Genomic DNA, 18,890 nt, shown 5'->3' with positions numbered 1-18,890 from the left:
GAAAGCTCGCTCGCTCTCTGGGATAATTAAACCAGCTGTGAGAAGCTTCCGCGTGTACATACCTCCCCGCCCTGTGGAGTCAGGAGAAAACAGAAGAGTCCCACAGAAGAACCAGGAATGTTCTTTACTCAGAGAATCAAAATAACTCCTTATTGTGCTGCAACAGACAGGAAGCCTTGGAGCACCCGTTCAAGAGCTGAATTCGAAGAAAGATAGCTCAGTCTCCAAGGAGGAGGGGTGGAGCGTTCCAGTGACTCACAGAAGTGCCATTATCGAGGTGGGGCTGGTGTGGGTCCTTAGAAGTCCAGTGCTCATCCAAGTCCCATCACCATATCACTGTCATGAAAAATAAATCAGGGTTTAGGTAGGGAGAGCTTTGAAAAGATGATGGCAACAGACAATGCTCTGCCCACAAGATCTATAGGTGTCTTGAAATCAAACACAAAAGGTGTTTCTTTTATAGGTGAGGGTTGGCAGTGCCAGCATGATCTTTATGGGAGAATGGGGCAAGTGAGAGAGCATTGGCAGCTGACATGACCAGGGCAGTTTACAGATGCTTTTTCCTTGTTGTTAGAGAAGGTGACTTGTGTCTGTTTGCTTAAGCCTGGGGGAGTACAAGTGTAAGGATCTGGGGGAAGGAGAGAAGCCTTACTAGTCTGTAGGTAACTGCTGAGTGTTTATAAGCTCATAGCCAGTAAAGTCTTCTGATTTGTGGCAAATACATTTTTATTGATCTTTAAAGGTTTATTTATTTATTTGAAAGGCAGAGTTTCAGAGTGGAAGAGAGACACATCGTTCATCTCTGGTTCACTCCCCAAATGGCTGCAACAGTCAGGTCTTGGTCATAGAGAAGCCAGAACTCCATCCTGGTCTCTCACATGCTGGCAGGGTCCCAAGCACTCAGGTCTCCTCCGCTGCCTTCCCAGGTGCTTTAACAAGGAATTTGATTGGAAGTAGAGCAGCCAGGACTGGAACTAGAGCTCACTTGAGATGCTGGCATCTCAGGCAGCAGCTTAACCTACTGTACCAGCTGGCCCAGCAAATTCATTTTTAGATCAGGTAATAGAACATTGCTTTTAAATATTAGCAAACATGTTTATCATATTGTGTACAGTGAACTGGAATAGGCATTGGGGACAAAATTAATTTTTAAGATAATGCCTCTTATTCCCAAGGAACTAAGAGTCTAGTTGAGATAGAAAATAAATTTTTAAAAATTCTGGAGAGAAGACTTATTACGCAACAGGTTAAGTAAGCCAACACTGGGGATGCCAGCATCCTGTTTTGGAGACTGGTTCACTCCCTACTCCTCTGCTTTCCATCCAACTTCATGCTAATGCATCCTAGGAGGCAGCAGATGATTTGGGTCCCTGCCATCCATGTGGGAAACAGCCCAGGCTGTTGAGGCCATTTGGGGAGTGAACCAGTGGATGGAAGATGTCCTCCCTTCCCCCTGTTTGTTCCTATCACTGTGTCTTTCAAATAAATAAATAAATAAATAAATAAATTAAAGATGCTAATATCAAATTGTTGGGAAGGGCTCATAGAAAGAAAGTTTTATAGAGTACATAAGGTTTGAATCTGGCCTTGAAAGACTTAGATTTGCTTGCTGGGGAAAAGAGAGGTATAGAATGTGTGAGAAAATGAGTGTTCTGTGGTGATGGGTTACGATATCTCTTGGTTTGCATGGTAGAAACTTGTTTGTATGATGCATGGATTGTAAAATATAGAGTCTTAGAAGTCATGGTGGAGGCTCAGATATTGAGGCTTTATAAAGTTTTAGGTAAGAGGAATCAGAAAGCTTTTCTAAATGAATAAAGTACAAGTGTGTATAGAAGTAGAAAAGAAAGAGGAATGTTGAAGTCATTAACTTTTAGGGTAGTGTAAGTATGAGATGATGAAAGTCTAGAGCAGCACAGTGATTCTAAAGATGGAGAAGAGGCCGATTTAAAGACCTACTAAATACAGATCAAGAAGGGACTGGCATCCCATTTGTGATGTCCTGGCTGCTCCACTTGAGATCCAGCTCTCTGCTATGGCCTGGGAAAGCAGTAGAAGATGATCCAAGTCCTTGGGCGCCTGCACTGGTGAGGGAGACCAGGAAGAAGTTCCTGGCTTCAGATTGGCCCAGCTCCAGGCATTGTGACCATTTTGGGAGTGAACACTCTGCTTTTCAAATAAATAAATATATCTTAAAAAACAATCAACAAGACAGTAATTGGAAGCCCTAGGGAGGGCTCAAAGGTTGCTCCAAGGCATGCCAGTAAGATTAGGAGAATTGTGGTCACTATTGGCTGTTGAGGACTTTTTTTGAGGGATGTGAGATTAATTTAATGGCAGGAAGAGATGACCAAAAAGAAGTTACAGGTGTGTAGAACTTTAGGTTAGGCTGGAAATGATGATTTGGAGATGAACTGCATAGAGTTGCCTATTGACCAGGTAAACTTGAACAGTTTTTTATGCTTCCTCATTTGGAGAACAATGGACAGTCTGTATATAGGGAGTAGGAGGAAGGCTTGGGACCAACAGACACAAATAAGAATAATAGGTAGTATAGCATAAGGAGAATATTATATATAGGTAGGGATGTGGTCAGCAATGTTAAATGGGCAAAGTCAAGAATAAGGACTGAGCAGGGTGGACATTTAGCATGGCTGTTTAGACAGCGATTAAGAAGCCCATATCTGAGATCAGAGTAGTTGGATTTCATACCCAGCGCTGGCTCCTGAGTTCATTTTCTTACGAATGCATTCCCTGTGAGGTGGTAGTGATGGCTTCAGTGGTGGGTTCTGGTCACCCAAGTGAAAAGCCCCAGTTTTTGCAAGCATTTGGGGAGTGAATTAGCCAAAGGGAGCTCTCTCCCTGTCTGCCTCTCAAATAAGTAAGTAAGTAACTAAAGAAATTTCGAAGAATGAAGTCTGAGAAAAGGCTTTTGGATTAGGTTATGGAAGACTTGGAGAAAGCAGTTTTAGCTGAATTATGGGTAGCAAGTTAGACTACAGGAGTTAGGTTAATGAAAGTTGGTATGAATTATCAGTGTTTTAAGATTTTGTGGTTGGGACTGATGTTGTAATATAGTAGTAAAACGACTGCTGGCAATGCCGACACTGGCATCCCATATGGTTGCTGGTTTGAGACCTGGGTGCTTCACTTCCAATTCAGCTCCCTGCTGATGTGCCTTGGAAGATGGCCCAGGTGCTTGGGCTCCTGTACTCACATGGGAGACCTGCAAGATGCTCCTGGCTCCTGGTTTTGGCCTGGCCCAGCCCTGGCTGTGGCAGCTGTTTGGGTAGTGAACCAGTGTCTGTCTCTCCCTTTCTCTCTCTGTAACTCTTACTTTCAAATAAATAAATAAATAAATCTTAATTTATTTTTGTGGTTAGGAGAAATGTAACTGTTCTCAGTGGTGGCAATGTTATGATTGTTAAAATAATGTTTCTGGTTGCATAGACCTGTCAGGAGCTATTGAAGTTAGAAGAAATACACAACAACTGATGGAGCAAAGTTACATAGAGGAGGAAGGGAAGCAGAACCCAGAGTGTTCCTTTTGCTTTAAATAGGAAGAAAGGCAAGTTAGCATTTGAGACTGAGAATAAGAAAAGGGAAGATGGGTGGAAAGACGTCTTTGAGAGGCATGAATTGAGATGTTGGGGATGTATGATATTTATCTTTTTTCTGAGATTGTTTTATGAGATGACCTGAAAATAAAGGATTAAAAATTAGAATTTGTCCAAAGGGAAGCAAAAAACTTTATTTAAAGAAAATTTTTATTTGTTTTATTTGAAAGGCTGAGCTACAGAGAGGCAGAGAGAGAGAGGTCTTTCCATCCGCTGGTTCACTCCCCAGATGGCTGCAACAGGCGGAGCTGTGCCCATCCTAAGCCAGGAGCCAGGAGCTTCTTCCAGATCTCCCACGTGGGTGCAGGGGCCCAAGAACTTGGGCCATCTTCTGCTGCTTCCCAGGCCATAGCAGAGAGCTGGATCGGAAGTGGAGCAGCCGGGACTCAAACTGGTGCCCATATGGGATGCTGGCACTGTAGGCGGCGGCTTTATTGGCTACACCACAGCACTGGCCCCACAAAAAAGTTTTGAAATAATGCTAGAGGAAGTTTAATAAAAGGATTCCTAAGCTTCCGTGAGTGTTCCACTAAAGAGATGTGATAGGTTATTTGGGTAGTTTGAGTATTAGGAAATCAGACTCCAGGTAGACTCAGGAATGGAAGATACTGAATGCATGGCATGTATGCCACAGGCAGGAGGCAAGAGTGTGGAGGTCCGGTAAATTAAAACTGTAACAGGTCAACTTACACCTGTGAGACAGCTCAAGTGATACATCGCTGAGCAGTTACTGGTGACAATATAGTACAAAGTATTCACGCATTGGAAAGGATGTTTGGGCAAGATGAACTTTGGGATTTTCTTTTAGTAGTGTACAGATTTTAACCGATGCTGCTAAATGAAAAAAAAAAATTAACTTGCTCCCTTCACTTTTACCTTTTTAAAAAAGTTTTTATTTCTTTGAAAGGCAGAGTGACAGAGGGATTGATACCCACTGACTCACTCCCCAGATGTATGCAGCAGCGGCATGGGCCCACCCTCCCTGGGTGGCGGGGACCCAAATACTTGAGCCATTGTCTCTTGCCTTTCCAAGTATATGAGCAGGGAGCCAGATCAGAAGCCTGGTAGCTGGGACTTGAACCAGGTACTTGGACATGAGATATGGGTACCCATGTAGTAGCTCAAGTGGCTGTGTAGACCAAAAAGATTAAGTGGAAATGTTAATGTTTTCCACCTAATGTTATAGACAGATTTAGTATCTAAACCGTTTTTCAAAAAGAAGGTGCCCAGGGCCCATGCTGTGGTGTAGCCCTCCTTCTGCGGTGCCAGCATCCCATATGGGTGCTGATTCGAGAACCAGCTGTTCCACTTATGATCCAGCTCTCTGCTATGGCCTGGGAAAGCAGCAGAGGATGACCCAAGTCCTTGGGCCCCTGTACCAGCGTGGGAGACCTGGAAGAGCCTCCTAGCTTCTGGCTTTGGATCAGCCCAGCTCCGCCCATTGCAGCTATTTGGAGAGTGAACCAGTGGATAGAAGATATCTCTTTCTCTCTGCCTCTGCCTCTCTGTAGCTCTGCCTTTCAAATAAATAAGCAAATCTTTTTAAAAGAATGCCCACTTCATATTACTGTCACTCTTGGATTTTAAATTTCAAGTGGTCTGGAGCTTTTTCTGAGTTCTGTGCGGTACTTAATATTGTACCTTTCACCAAAAGGGACTTCCCTTCCCACCCTCGAGATGTGTATATTTGGCCCATAGAGTTAGAGATGCAATGTAAGATAATGCAGTGGACATTATAGGGACTGATGAATCAGTGTGATGTATAAAAATCTAAAATGAATTAAAAGTGAGTTTTTTAGAGCAGCTTATGAATTTATCAGTAGCTGCAACTGTCAGAAGAAGCAGAAAGAATTGCTAGTCACTTTTTTTAAAAAAGTTTTCTGACCATTTATTATTATTTTTTTAATATTTATTTTGAAGGCAGAGTTACAGAGAGGCAGAGGCAGAAAGAGAGAGAGAGCGAGCTTCTTTCTACCGGTTCACTCCCCAAAAGGCCACAGTGGTTGGAGCTGAGCTGTTCCGAAGCCAGGAGCCAGGAGCTTCTTCTGGGTCTCCCACGTGGGTGCAGGGGCCCAAGGACTTGGGCCATCTTCCACTGCCTTCTCAGGCCATAGCAGAGAGCTGGATTGGAAGTGGAACATCCAGGACTCCAGTCAGCACTCATATGGGATGCTAGCACTGCAGCTTTACCCTCTATGCCACAGCACCAGCGGGCCCCCCCCCCCCCCATTTGTTAATGTTTTAGAAAAATTATTTTATTTATTTGAAAGGCACAATTACAGAGAGAGAGGAGAGGAAGAAGGAGGGAGAGAGAGAGTGATTTTAAAGCTCTTTCATTTTCCAGATGGCTGCAACCCCGGGGCTAGGCCAGATGGAAGCTGGAAGCCAGGACCTTCTTCTGGGTCTCCTACTTGGGCGCAGGGGTTCAGGGACTTGAGCCATCTTCCATTGCTTTCTCAGATGCATCAACAGAGTGCTGGATAGGAAGTAGAGCAGCTGGACTCAAACTGGTGTCCACTTGGGATGCCATATTGCAGGCAGTGCCACAATGCCAGCCCGGGTTTTTTTTTTTTTTTTTTAAGATTTTATTTATTTACTTGAGAGAGAGGGAGTTATGGACAGAGAGAAAGGTCTTCATCCACTGGTTCATTCCTCTAACTCCTGAAACAGCTAGAGCTGGGCCAATCAGGAGCCAGGAGTTTCAGGTCTCCTACGCAGGTGTAGGGGGCTAAACCCTTGGACTAAATTCTACTGCTTTCCCAGGCCATAGCAGAGTGCTGGATGGGAAGAGGAGTAGCCGGGACACAAACCAGCACCCATATGGGATGCCAGCGCCTCAGGCAGAGGCTTATCCCACTATGCCACAAGTGCTAGCCCTCCTGTTTGTTATTTTTAAATTAAATTAAATTAAAAATTTTATTGAAGAGAAAGAACTTCCATCTGCTTGTTTACTCCCTTAATGCTCCCAGCAGGCCAAGGCTGGGCTGGGCCAAATCTGGGAGCCAGGAACTCAGTCCTGCTCTCTCATTTGGGTGGCGGTAACCCAGTTACTTGAGCTGTCACCTCCTGCCTCCCATGTTGCTCTTAAGCAGGAAGTTGGAATTGGGTGTGGAGCTGGGACCCAAACTCAGGTATTCCAGTAAGGGCATTGAAGTGTCCCAAGAGACATCTTAATCACTAGGCCAGATACCTGTCCCTGCTCCTTTGTTTTTGTTTAAGAAAGTTGAATTTAACCTTGGTTAGAAGGGAAGTTCATAACGTACTTACAGAACATAATGTAGTTACGATTCCATTTTGCACACAATCCATAAACTGATTGAAGAATTAATTTTTTTTTTTTAATTTCTTTCTTTGAGAGGCAGAGTTAGAGAGAGAGAGACAGACAGACAGAGGGAAAGGTCTTCCATCTGCTAATTTACTCCCCAATGATTGCAGCACTGGGGCTGGGCCAGGACAAAGCTAGGAGCACTGAGCTTGTTCCGGGTTTTCCACATGGGTGCAGGGGCCCAAGCACTTGGGCCATCTTCCACTAATTTCTCAGGTGTATCATTAGCAGGAAGCTGGATCAGAGTGGAGCAGCTGGTACTCAGTATGCCGGTACCACAGGTGGAGGCTCAACCTATTGCACCACAGTGCTGGCTCCTCTTTCTCCTTTTTTGACCACTGTGATTTTTTGAAATTACAATAATTTCTTTAAAAAGAAGGAATGGTTGCTTTTAAATGGTATTTGGACTTGGCTTCGGATGACAGTATTAGACCTTTAGTAAGTAATTATGAAAGAAGATCTAGTTAGGGGGCTGGCACTGTGGTATAGCAGGTTCCTCCTCCTGCAACAGCAGCATCCTATGTGGGTGCTGGTTGAAGTCCCAGCTGCTCCATTCTGATCCAGCTTCCTGCTAATAATGCCCCTGGGAAATTAGCTGAAGATGACCCAAGTGCTTGGGCCCCCGCATTCACGTGGGAGGCCCAGAAGAAGCTCAGAGCTCCTAGCTTCAGCTTGGGCCAGCCCCAGCCATGCTGTCATTGGGGGAGTAAACCAGTGGGTGGAAGATCGATCTCTCTGTTCCTCTCTCTGTAACTCTACCTTTCAAATAAATAAAAAATAAGTCTTTAAAAGAAAAGATCAAGTATATTATTACATCATAAGTCTTGTTTTTGTTGCCTCATTTGTGTTAGTCATTCAGCCTCTAGATGTATGCTTTCCAGTACCATCACTAACCCCTTTTGCCTATTTAAATTTAAATGAATTAAGATGTATAAAATTAAAAGTTGTATTCCTCAGTCATACTGAGTGTTCCATTTTTAAGTGCTCCATAACTGCATGTGGTGGTGGCTACTTGATTAGGGACTGGAGAGAACATTTCCATCATCATGGAGTTTCTGTAGGGTGGTGATACTTGAGATTTTAATTTGTTATTCTTGAAATATTTATTTACTTTGTAAGAGTTATAAAGAGGGAGACATATGCAGAGATACCTTCCATCCACTGGTTCACTGCCCAGATGGTTACAGTGGCCTTTGCTGGGCCAGGCTGAAGCTAGGAGCTTCATCCAGGTCTCCCAAGTGAGCGGCAGGGGCTCAAGCACTTGGGCCATCTTCTACTGCTTTTCCCAGGCCACAGCAGGGAGCTGGATCAGAAGTGGAGCCGCAAGGACACGGACCAGCGCCGGTATGGGATGCGGTCATTTCAGGGGTTGCTTTACCCACTATACCACAGCACCAACCCTTTGATTGCTATTTGATATCGGGAAGTAACTGTCAGAAGTTTGGAACGGATATTTTAAAAAGAGCAAAAAGCAGATTTTATGCTGCTTGTAAGAACTTCAACCATTTAAAACTTAAATGTTGTTTGATATCTTTCATATTTAGTTTTGATTTTAGATTTATTCAGAAGTCATTATAATAATATAGAATATGCTGTGGCCTGGGAAAGCAGTGGAGGATGGCCCAGGAGCTTGGGCCCCTGCAACCACATGGGAGACTAGGAAGAAGCACCTGGCTCCTGGCTTTGGATCGGGGGCCATCTGGGGAGTGAACCAATGGAAGGAAGACCTTTCTCTCTGTCTCTCTCTCTCACTGTCTGTAATTCTACCTGTCAAATAAGTAAAAAAATAATACAGGATAAAACAAAATAGTTATATTAAGAACTGTCTCGGGGTTGGCGCCGTGGTGCACTAGGTTAATCCTCCGCCTGTGGCACTGGCATCCCATATGGGTGCCAGTTCTAGTCCCGGTTGCTCCTATTCCAGTCCAGCTCTCTACTGTGGCCCAGGAAGGTAGTGGAGGATGGCTCAAGTTCTTGGGCCCCTGCACCTGCATGGAGACTGAGAAGAAGCACCTGGCTCCTGGCTTCGGATCGGCGCAGCTCCGGCCATTGCGGCCATCTGGGGAGTGAACCAACGGAAGGAAGACCTTTCTCTCTGTCTCTCTCTCACTGTCTGTAACTCTGTCAAATAAATAAAAATGTAAAAAAAACCCCAAAAACCAAAAAAACTGTCTCTGAGGTGGGTGTTTGACATAGTAGTTAAGGTGCTGCTTGGGACATTTTCCCATTTTGGAGAGCTGAGGTGCTTAGTCCTGACTCTGCTGCCTCTTCCAGCCTCTTCCTGATGGCAGCCTGGGAGACAGGTGATAGCTCAGGTGGTTGAGTCTCTGCCACCATATGGGAGACTTGGATTGGGTTCCCAGCTCCCTGCTTAGATTAGGCCATTGGGGGCATTTGGAGAGTAAGGCAGGGCATGGAAAATCTCCATGTCTCTTTTTGCTCTTTTTTTGCCTTTCAAATTGATTAAAAATTTAAAAAAGGAACTATTTCTGCCACACTGTTTTTAAAATCGTTCTATGAAAGCATACTTGATACAGAATGAAGTGTACCTATGTAAAATATGAAATTTAATATGTTTTAACATGTATACACCTTTGGAACCATCATCAGAATCAAGGTAGCATAGTCTCTGCCATACAAGTTTCTTCATGCTGCGGTATAATCCTTCCCTGTCATTCTTACCCACTCCATCTCCCACAAGACAGTCTTTGATCGGCTTTTTGTTATAATGGTTTAGTTTACATTTCTTCCAGTTTCTATAGATGAGAGTCATACTCTATGTACTCTTTTTTCCCCTTAGCTTCTTTTACTCACTGCATTATTTTGAGATTCATCCGTCTTTCATGTACAAATATTTCCTTAATTTTTAATCTATGGATATATTGCAGTTTATGATATGTGGGTTGATTCCACTTTGGGTTATTACAAATAAATTGCTGTGAATATTTATGTACAAGTCTTTGTATTGATGTACATTTTTATTTCTCTTAAATAAATACCTAGGTGAACAGTAACTGTTGTATAGTAGCTTCTACGTTTAAGTCTTTAAGAAACTGCCAAACTGTATTCCAAAGTGACTGCACCATTTTATGTTTCTACTGACAGAGTATGAGGGTTCCGGTAGCTCTGTGTCCTTGTCAATTCTTGGTATGGCCAAAGGTTTTTTTTTTTTTTTTTTTTTTTTAATTTTATCTTACAGCTTTAACAAAAAAGGACTATCCTGGTAGAATTAATTCTCCCAATCTTGGTATGTTTTGTTTTTAAAACGCTGCCAAAAAATAGTATTTTGTGTGTGAAAATATTTTATTGATTCACTTACTCTTATTTTTGATGGTGTTTGCTATAATTTGAAATGCTAATGATCATTTGAAACTCAATTTATAAGAAGCAATGCATTTTCTTCCTTTTTTACTTACATCTCTCTCTCTCTTGTTCTAGCGGCCCCTCTGTTGCTTTATGCTAACAGGCGGGACTTGCGATTGGTTGATGCTACAAATGGCAGAGAGAATGCTACAATTGTAGTTGGAGGCCTGGAGGATGCAGCTGCGGTGGACTTTGTGTTTGGTCATGGCTTGATATACTGGAGTGATGTCAGCGAAGAAGCCATTAAACGAACAGAGTTTAACAAAACTGAGAGTGTACAGAATGTTGTTGTTTCTGGATTATTGTCCCCTGATGGACTGGCATGTGATTGGCTTGGAGAAAAATTATACTGGACAGATTCTGAAACCAATCGGATTGAAGTTTCTAATTTAGATGGATCTTTACGAAAAGTTTTATTTTGGCAAGAGTTGGATCAACCCAGAGCAATTGCCTTAGATCCTTCAAGTGGGTAAGTTTTGTAATGTCTAAAAGTCATTGCCTCTCCTTTTCCTGGTTCCTCTCTCCTGACCTATACCCCAAAACCCCCCAAAGAAAAGAAAGATGAGAAATTTTAGACTCTTTGGGCTTCTTTGTCAAGTAGACTTGAACATGGAAAGCTTTATTGTGTTCTGAAAGTAAGGTGTTTCAGTAAATAGTCTTGTATTTTTAATACCATTTAGAACAGCCGGCTTTATAGTTCTTGCATTCTTGTCCGTATTTATTTTTTGTAATTATAAGAATATAATTAGAAGGGAGAGTGAAAGAAATGAAGACTTAATAAGAGCTCAAGATGAGAGAAACTCTTTTAGATCTTACTACTTTATTATATACACAATCATTTTGTAATCTAGTGTTTTCTATATTAAACTCTGGAGTATTACTTGGTACCAGTGTTAAATGAAAAAGAAAAATTAAGTTGTTAACTCATTTCTAGATAGCTACACGTATAGTTGCAATGAAAGTTTATTTTCCAAAGAAAAGGAACACTTACTGCTCTGGATAAATCCCATTGCTGAACGTGAGCTGTGTCCGCACGTTGCTTCTCTGCTGCTGTGTCTCAATCCTCCTGTGTCACATTCCTTGATATTTTCTTAATGAATTAATTGTCATGCTGGAGTCTGTCTCTGCCATGTGTAGGTAACTGAACATGCGCCTGAATAAACTTCCTAATGTCTAATATCCAAAGATAATCTGTGAAAAACTATTTTAATATTTTGTTTTCTTTGGCTTTTATGTATATTGGAATGCTTTAAAACTCATTTCACTTATAGAAGTGAGTGGATTAATTTTATGTATGAAGTAGACTTGGGGAAAAGGAAAGAATGTCTTATTATATGTGTTGTCTTATCAGCCTTGTTTTTTGGTGGCAAGGGTTACAGAAGATGTATTATAGAAAAATGAAAAAAAATTGGTTATAAAAGGATGACATGGCCAGTAGTACGGTGAAATTTTCTGCTGAGATACTCTGGAAAGCACAACTATGTGGTTATTTTTTTGAGCAGAATTAAGAGGTATCTGTTGAAGTCAGTTAAGAAATAAGTCACTTAATACAGTGCCAGAAAATACTTTAGTGGCTCTGGTGGTAGGAAGGGGTGTAGGTGTCCTGAGGAGGAGGTCTCAGGTGCTGATGTGTAGTAAATTGTACTGATCGAAGAATTTGTCAATATCTTTAAGGTATTTTTGAGAAATGGCATTTTCTCTTGCCAACAGTTTAAGTCTTGGGTGTTGAGATGTTTCTGAAGTTATTACTTTGTAGAGCACATATAATGTTTGTGCATTCAATTAAATGGTCATTAGGGAAAGAGTACTAAACAGTTCTATTGTTATTTTTCTTTTTGACAAGGTAACAAGGTAAGTCTTTTTTTTTTTTTTTAAAGATTCATTTATTTACTTGAGTGGCATAGTTACAGACAGGAAGAAGGGGAGAGAGAGAGAGGGAGAGAGAGAGAGTGAGTTCTTTCATTTGCTGATTTACTCCCCAAATGGCTGCAATGGGTGGAGCTGAGCCGATTGGTAGCCTGGAGCCAGGAGCCTCATCTGGGTCTCCCACGTAGGTGCAGGGGCCCAAGCGTTTGGGCCATCTTATACTATTTTCCCAGGCCATCATCAGGGATGCTAGATGGGAAGTGGAGCAGCTGGGACTGGAACTGGTGCCAGTATGGGATGCCAGTGCTGCAGGTGGATGCTCAATTCTTATGCCACAGCACTGCCTGAAAAGTTAAGTTATAACACTCTAGGAGTGATGGTTGAAATTCACCCATGTATCTATTAAATAATCAGTATTTCAGAGCTCTGCATTTACTCTGGGGGAGAGGGTGTGGACCTTATAGATTTACTATCTACTTAAGGACAGAGAGGGTAGGAGAAATATTTGCATTATGTAGTATGTGTTGAGAGAGGGGAAGTGTGGAGCTAGAAAGGCCTGAGAGCTCTTAAGGAGAATGTGTGGGTAGATGACTTGATTACCACAATTCTGCAACAGCAAGGGATAATGATTATGTAATCGTACATATTAGAAGTATCTGAACACACATACATCTTTACTATTTAGGGTCTAATAATTTAGTGAATAAACTAATTATTCCTAGTTTGTCTCCTAAAAGGAATGAACTTTACCCTGGGTCACAGTTATGCTAAGTGTCTTAGGAAATAAGTTTGCCAAATGATTAGAGAGTATATTAAGTTTCTGTGACTTTATCCATTCCACTTTTCAATAATGATTGTGAGAATATGCCATGGTATTTAGCTTCTAAAGGTGGTTGAGTGAAGGATATCTTTATTTTGAGGCCTAAAAGTTTGGTCAGACATCCAGTGAAATATCTAGTTATTTCTGATGTTTATGATTAATGTAGAAATAAAAATAAATTCTCCTTTCCCCCTTAACAGATTTTCTCTTAACATTTAAAAAATTGGGAAGTTGTTTTGTATCATAACTTTTAAAATTTATATAACTGGTTTTAAAATTTATATAACATACAGTTCAGCTAAATGGTATACATTTGATAATTAGCATAATGGTATATACTTAAAGTTATATTTTAAACTTGTGCACTTAAAAATACATTCTGTCAAACTCTTTCAGTGTTACTGACCATAGATTTGTATCATGGATTGTGGTTTTAGTAATTATTAGGTAGGGTATATCAGTTGTCAAACAGAAGAGATGATTTCCAGATTTATTTTTGGGGGGAAATAGGAAGTTTGCTTTCCAGACAAAATACATGAAACCGGTGGTGAGGAACAGTGTAGACTGTCTGGGTTCCAGGATGCTGGGTTATGAGGTTCAGAGGAGCTGACTGAGCTCTCTCTCAGTGATTTATGTAAAAGGAAAGCTGTTGAATGACTGGTACTGTTTGAGCCCTGGGAACTAGGGCAGACATCTGTGTGCTCTTGGATGTATGGAGTCCTTTGTGTAATCAGTCCGTTTAGCTTAGACTGAAGGAAGATTTTTATTTCTCCCTCTAAATTTGGCCTCTGTATTAGGCTGAGGTTTATTTTCCCTCTTTGAATAGTCACTGACAGTGTAGATCTCAAACTCAAGAACAAGAAATGTGCATTCACAAATTGTTCCCCAGTCTGCTGCTAATGGTGAGGGTCCTTGGCTGATTCCACAGTGATTCAGTCTGTGGTGATGCTTAGCACCTGTTTTCAGGTGTAAATCTGAGTAGTTCCCAGGGGGTTTTGTTGATATGTTAAGGATTCTTTCATGTTTCAACTAATTTCAGGTTTTTTAAATTTTTTATTTAGTTAAACTCTAGTGATTCGGTTTGAAGTGAGTTCCTATGGAATAACTTTTTAAAAAAAAATTATTTATTTGAGGCCAGCGCCACAGCTCAATAGGCTAATCCTCTGCCTGCGGCGCCAGCACACAGTTCTAATCCCGGTTGGGGCGCCGGATTCTGTCCCGGTCGCTCCTTTTCCAGTCCAGCTCTCTGCTGTGGCCCAGGAAGGCAGTGGAGGATGGCCCAAGTGCTTGGGCCCTGCACCGGCATGGAGACCAGGAGAAGCTCCTGGCTTCGGATCAGCGCGGTGTGCCGGCCGCAACGCACCTGCCGCAGTGGCCATTGCGGGGTGAACCAACGGAAAAGGAAGACCTTTCTCTCTCTCTCTCTCTCCCTCTCTCACTGTCCACTCTGCAAGGTGTCTGGCGCATAACAAATCTTCCCAGGCAGACGAATCAATTAATTTGCAGGCTTTTATTGGGATTCCGCTCCCAGGTGAGGTTCCCTGGTCCCAACAGAGCTTGGCGGGGGTGGGGGGGTTGGGGGGGTGGGGGGGTGGGGTAGTCGCATGTCAGAGATTGGAAGAGCTCCTTTTATAGATTCAGGGCACGGGAGTTAAAGGTTGGGGTGGGTCTGATCCTCATTGGTTGACCTTTAGGCACCCGCAGGGACCTTGACAAGGACTTTTCTTCCCAGCAAGTACAGGTAGGGACTTCTCCATTCCAGGAAGTATAGGCCTTCCTTCCATGCGGATCCCAAAGCCACCACACTCTGCCTGTCAAAAAAAAAATTTTTATTTATTTGAAAGAGTTATAGAAGGAAGAGACAGAGAGATCTTCCATCCACTGGTTCATTCCCTAGATGACTGTAATGGCCAGGGCTGAGCCAGGCCAAAGCCAGGAGCCAGGAGTTTCTTCTGGGTCTCTTATATGGGTAGCATGGGCCCAAAAACTTGGACTGTCTTCCATTTCTTTTCCCAGGCTGCCAGCAGAGAGCTGGATCAGAAGTTGAGCAACCAGGACATGAACCAGCACCCGTATGGAATGCTGGTGTTGCAGCGGCTTTACCCGCTACGCCACAATGCTGGTACATGGAATAACATTGAATAATATACTTTCACAATACATTTTATCTTTGTTAAAGTATAATAGTAACTAAAGCTGCTTGAAAAATGCTTACAGACCCACCTCAGTGGATAGAAGTGTGATATGTGGTTTCCTTACTGGTTTTACATACTAATCGTTGTGTCTTGAGTATATTCGAAAGTATTATCTATACTAGAACATCCAAGATGACTAAAATAGCTTCTGCTCCATAATAGGTGTTCAATAAATATTTTTGGAATGAATATATATATATATATGTAGTTTCTCATATACTTATTAGTATTCCTTGTTAAAGAGAAAGCATTTTTTTTAAAGATTTATTTATTTATTTGAAAGGCAGAGTTAGAGAGAGGCAGAGGCAGAGAGAGAGGTCTTTCATCTGCTGGTTCACCATCCAAATGGCCCCAATGGCCAGAGCTGGGCAGATGTGAAGCCAGGAGTCAGTAGCTTCTTTTGGGTTTTCCACTATGGTGCAGAAGCCCAAGTACTTGGGCCATCTTCTACTGCTTTCCTGGGCCGTAGCAGAGAGCTGGATCACAAGTGGAGCATCTGGGACTTGAACCAGCGCCCATATGGGATGTCGGCACTACAGGTGGTGGCTTTACCCGCTTTGCCACAGCACTGGCCCCAAAGAGATAGCATTTATAAACAATGTAAATTTTTTTTTAAAAGATGTATTTATTTATTTGAGAGGTAGAGTTAGGGAGGGAGGGAGAGATAGAGAGGTTTCCCATCCACAAGTTCACTCCCCAAATGGCCACAGCAACTGAAGCTGGGCTGACCCAACGCCAGGAACCAGGAGCTTCCTCCAGTCTCCCATGCTGGTGTTGGAGCCCAAGCACTTGGGCCTTCTTCTACTGCTTTCCCAGGCTATAGCAGAGAGCTGGATCGTAAGAGGAGCAGCCAGGACATGAACTGGCACCCATATGGGGTGCTGGTGCCACAGGTGGAAGCTTAGCCTACTATGCCACAGTACCAGCCCCCAATGTAAATTTCAAAATGATGTTTTATGAATTGTAAAGTAGTATGTATTTGATTACAAATATCTATTTAAAACATAATTAAGATTTTTAGTCTTTAGTTTTTTTCAACCAAAGTTATAAGGAACATAATCCTTAAAAATATACCCAGTGGAGCTTTTTATGGTTGATAGTTAGAGCAAAGCTAGTTGCCTTGTTATTTATCAGCAATCACTTCATTTTCTTGGACTTTGATTTGCTCATTTCTAAATTGATGAATTCCTTTCTTGACATTAAGTTTAAAATGTGAGATATTTTAAGAAAATGCTCTAAATAGCTATTAAAATTTTTTGTTGGGGTGGGCGTTTTATTCAGTAGTTAAGATGCTGCTTGGGATGCCCGCATCCCATATTGCAGTATCTGGGTTTGAATCCTGGCATCACTTCTGATTCCAGCTTCCTGCTAATGCACATCCTAGGAGACAGCAGATGATGGATGGCTCTAGTAGCTGGGTCTCTGTCAGTCGTGAGGGAAACCTGGATGGAGTTCTGGGCTCTTGTCTTTGGTCTAGCCCTGCCTTAGCTGTTGCGTCCCTTGGGGAGTGAGCCAATGAATGGGAGGTCTGTGTCTCTGCCTTTCAAGTAAAATAAAAATAAATAAAGTGTTATCAAATAATTTTTTGTTTTACAGTTACACATTCAAATTAATAATTTAGATGTGTTACACTTAAGAGTTGTATTTCTGCAGAACAGATTCTCAAATTTTGTTTCTGTTGTTATTTTTGCATAGGTTATCATATGCAACTTCCTTTTTTTTAAAGTACATGAGGCAAAAATTGGAAAACTTAAAAGGAGAAGCAGACTATTAAAGTTGAAGACCTGAGTAATTGGAATGAATATATATATATGTATGTAGTTTCTCATATACCTATTAAAGTTGAAGACCTATGAGTAATTGACAGGACCAGTAGTCAGAAAACCAGTAAAGAAATAGTTAAAATGGACAATACCATCAATCAACTGGATATAATTGACATTTATAGAAAATTTCATCCAGCAACAAGAATACACATTCTTTTCAAGCTCACATAGAATAATCACCAAGATACACCACATTTAAGATCATGAAATGGGGTCAGTGCTGTGGTGTAGTGGGTAAAGCTGCTACCTGCCATGCTGGCATCCCATATGGGCACTGTATTGAGTCCCTGCTGCTCCACTTCTGATCCAGCTCTCTCCTATGGCCTGGGAAAGCAGTAGAAGATGACCCAAGACTTTGGGCCCCTGCACCCGTGGGGGAAGACCTGGAGTAAGTTCCTGGCTTCAGATCGGCCGCAGCTCCAGCCTTTGAGGCCAGCTAGGGAGTGAACCAGCGGATGGAAGACCTCTCTCTCTCTCTCTCTCTCTCTCTCTCTCTCTGCTTCTCCTCCTGTCTGTGTAATTCTGACTTTCAAATAAATAAATCTTTAAAAAAAAAATCATGAAACACACTCCAACAAATTTTAGATAATAATTTATACATCAAAATGGAATTACACTAAATTTCCATTTTGATTTCCATGAAATCAACAACAGAAATGTAGGTAGAATTGCCAAAATATTTGGAGATTTAAAGATAAAAAACAACAAAAACTCTTGGGGCCGGCACAACCTCCTTTTTAAAAGCTGTTCAACCCCCAAAATCAATTTAAATCTTTTTCCCAATTTTACTAGATGTAAACTGAAAAAAATACAAACTATGAAAGGATTCTTTTTGTAAGTAGAGTAGAAAATATATCACATTACTTTTAGGCAGGTTGTATAGATCATACTTGTTTGGAGATGTATTTTAAAGGCAGAGTTACAGAGAAGAAGTGGAGGCAGAGAGAGAGAGAGAGAGATTGATCTATCAATCTTCTGTTCTCTGGTTCACTCCTCAAATGGCCTCAATGACCATGGTTGGGCCAGGCTGAAGCCAGGAGCCAGGAAATTCATCTGGGTCTCCCATGTGGATGCAGAGACCCAAGTACTTAACCCTTCTCCAGTTTTAAATTCTTTTATTAATGATATTAGTAAGAATCGTATTGTCTGATTTTCATGACCTGTATGTCTAAGGCCAGATTCACTGGAGAAATATTGGAAAGGCATATTTGTATTACAACTGAATGACTTTACATTGTTTGATATTTTAATAGCTTTGCTTTTAAGGAAAGCTTTCTTTGCTTGTAGCATTGACCTTTTAAAAAATTCATCCTTAGTGGAAAGAAGGAAACATTGTGATGGGAAAGAATAGGAAACCTTTCACTGGCTCTCTGTATTTTGGGAATTTTGTCTACCTTTGATGTGTTCCAGTGTGGTTGGCTCTTCAGATAGTATCTTCAGTTTTGATCTTAGCCAATATTTATGCCATTGAACCTTGAAGTTTTGGAAGTAGGAGTTTGTCAGCTAAATTGTGGAGTAGAAATAAAATATGATTGTCTTTATTCTTTTTGTAGTGTTTGATATCGGTATCATATTCCTTTTAGGGATTTTTCTTTTAACTGATTTTTATACTGTTTTGACTTTCCTACCACTTGAACCAACCTTTTTCTTCCTTTCCTACATTAGCTCTTTAAATGTGGAACAGTTCAAAAATGTATCTTTTTAAATTCTTTCTTCAACACCATATTCATTTCCAGTTGCTTTTGTATAAGGTAGTGAATTACAGAATTGCTAGGGGATTGTTCCAGGATCCCCGCAGACCCTAAAATCTGTGAATATTCAAGTCCCTTATAAAATGTTGTAGGTTTTGTATTTAACCTGTGCATATCCTCCCATGTA

The 18,890-nt window shown here is 41.5% G+C and overlaps 1 protein-coding gene across 1 annotated transcript in view; it reads left to right on the top strand.

The window, feature by feature from the left end:
* Nucleotides 1-18,890, top strand: part of LRP6 (LDL receptor related protein 6) — a 177,370-nt gene that overhangs the window by 16,267 nt on the left and 142,213 nt on the right. Inside the window, exon 2 of the mRNA XM_002712655.5 lies at nucleotides 10,381-10,774. Within this exon, the coding sequence (XP_002712701.1) occupies nucleotides 10,381-10,774 (394 nt within the window). The remainder of the gene's footprint in view (nucleotides 1-10,380; nucleotides 10,775-18,890) is intronic.

This window comes from Oryctolagus cuniculus, chromosome 9 (assembly GCF_964237555.1).
Source record: "Oryctolagus cuniculus chromosome 9, mOryCun1.1, whole genome shotgun sequence".
NCBI classification, from domain to species: Eukaryota; Metazoa; Chordata; class Mammalia; order Lagomorpha; family Leporidae; genus Oryctolagus; species Oryctolagus cuniculus.
The sequence above is the reverse complement of the archived record's forward strand: the minus strand, read 5'-3'. Positions and strand labels throughout refer to the sequence as shown.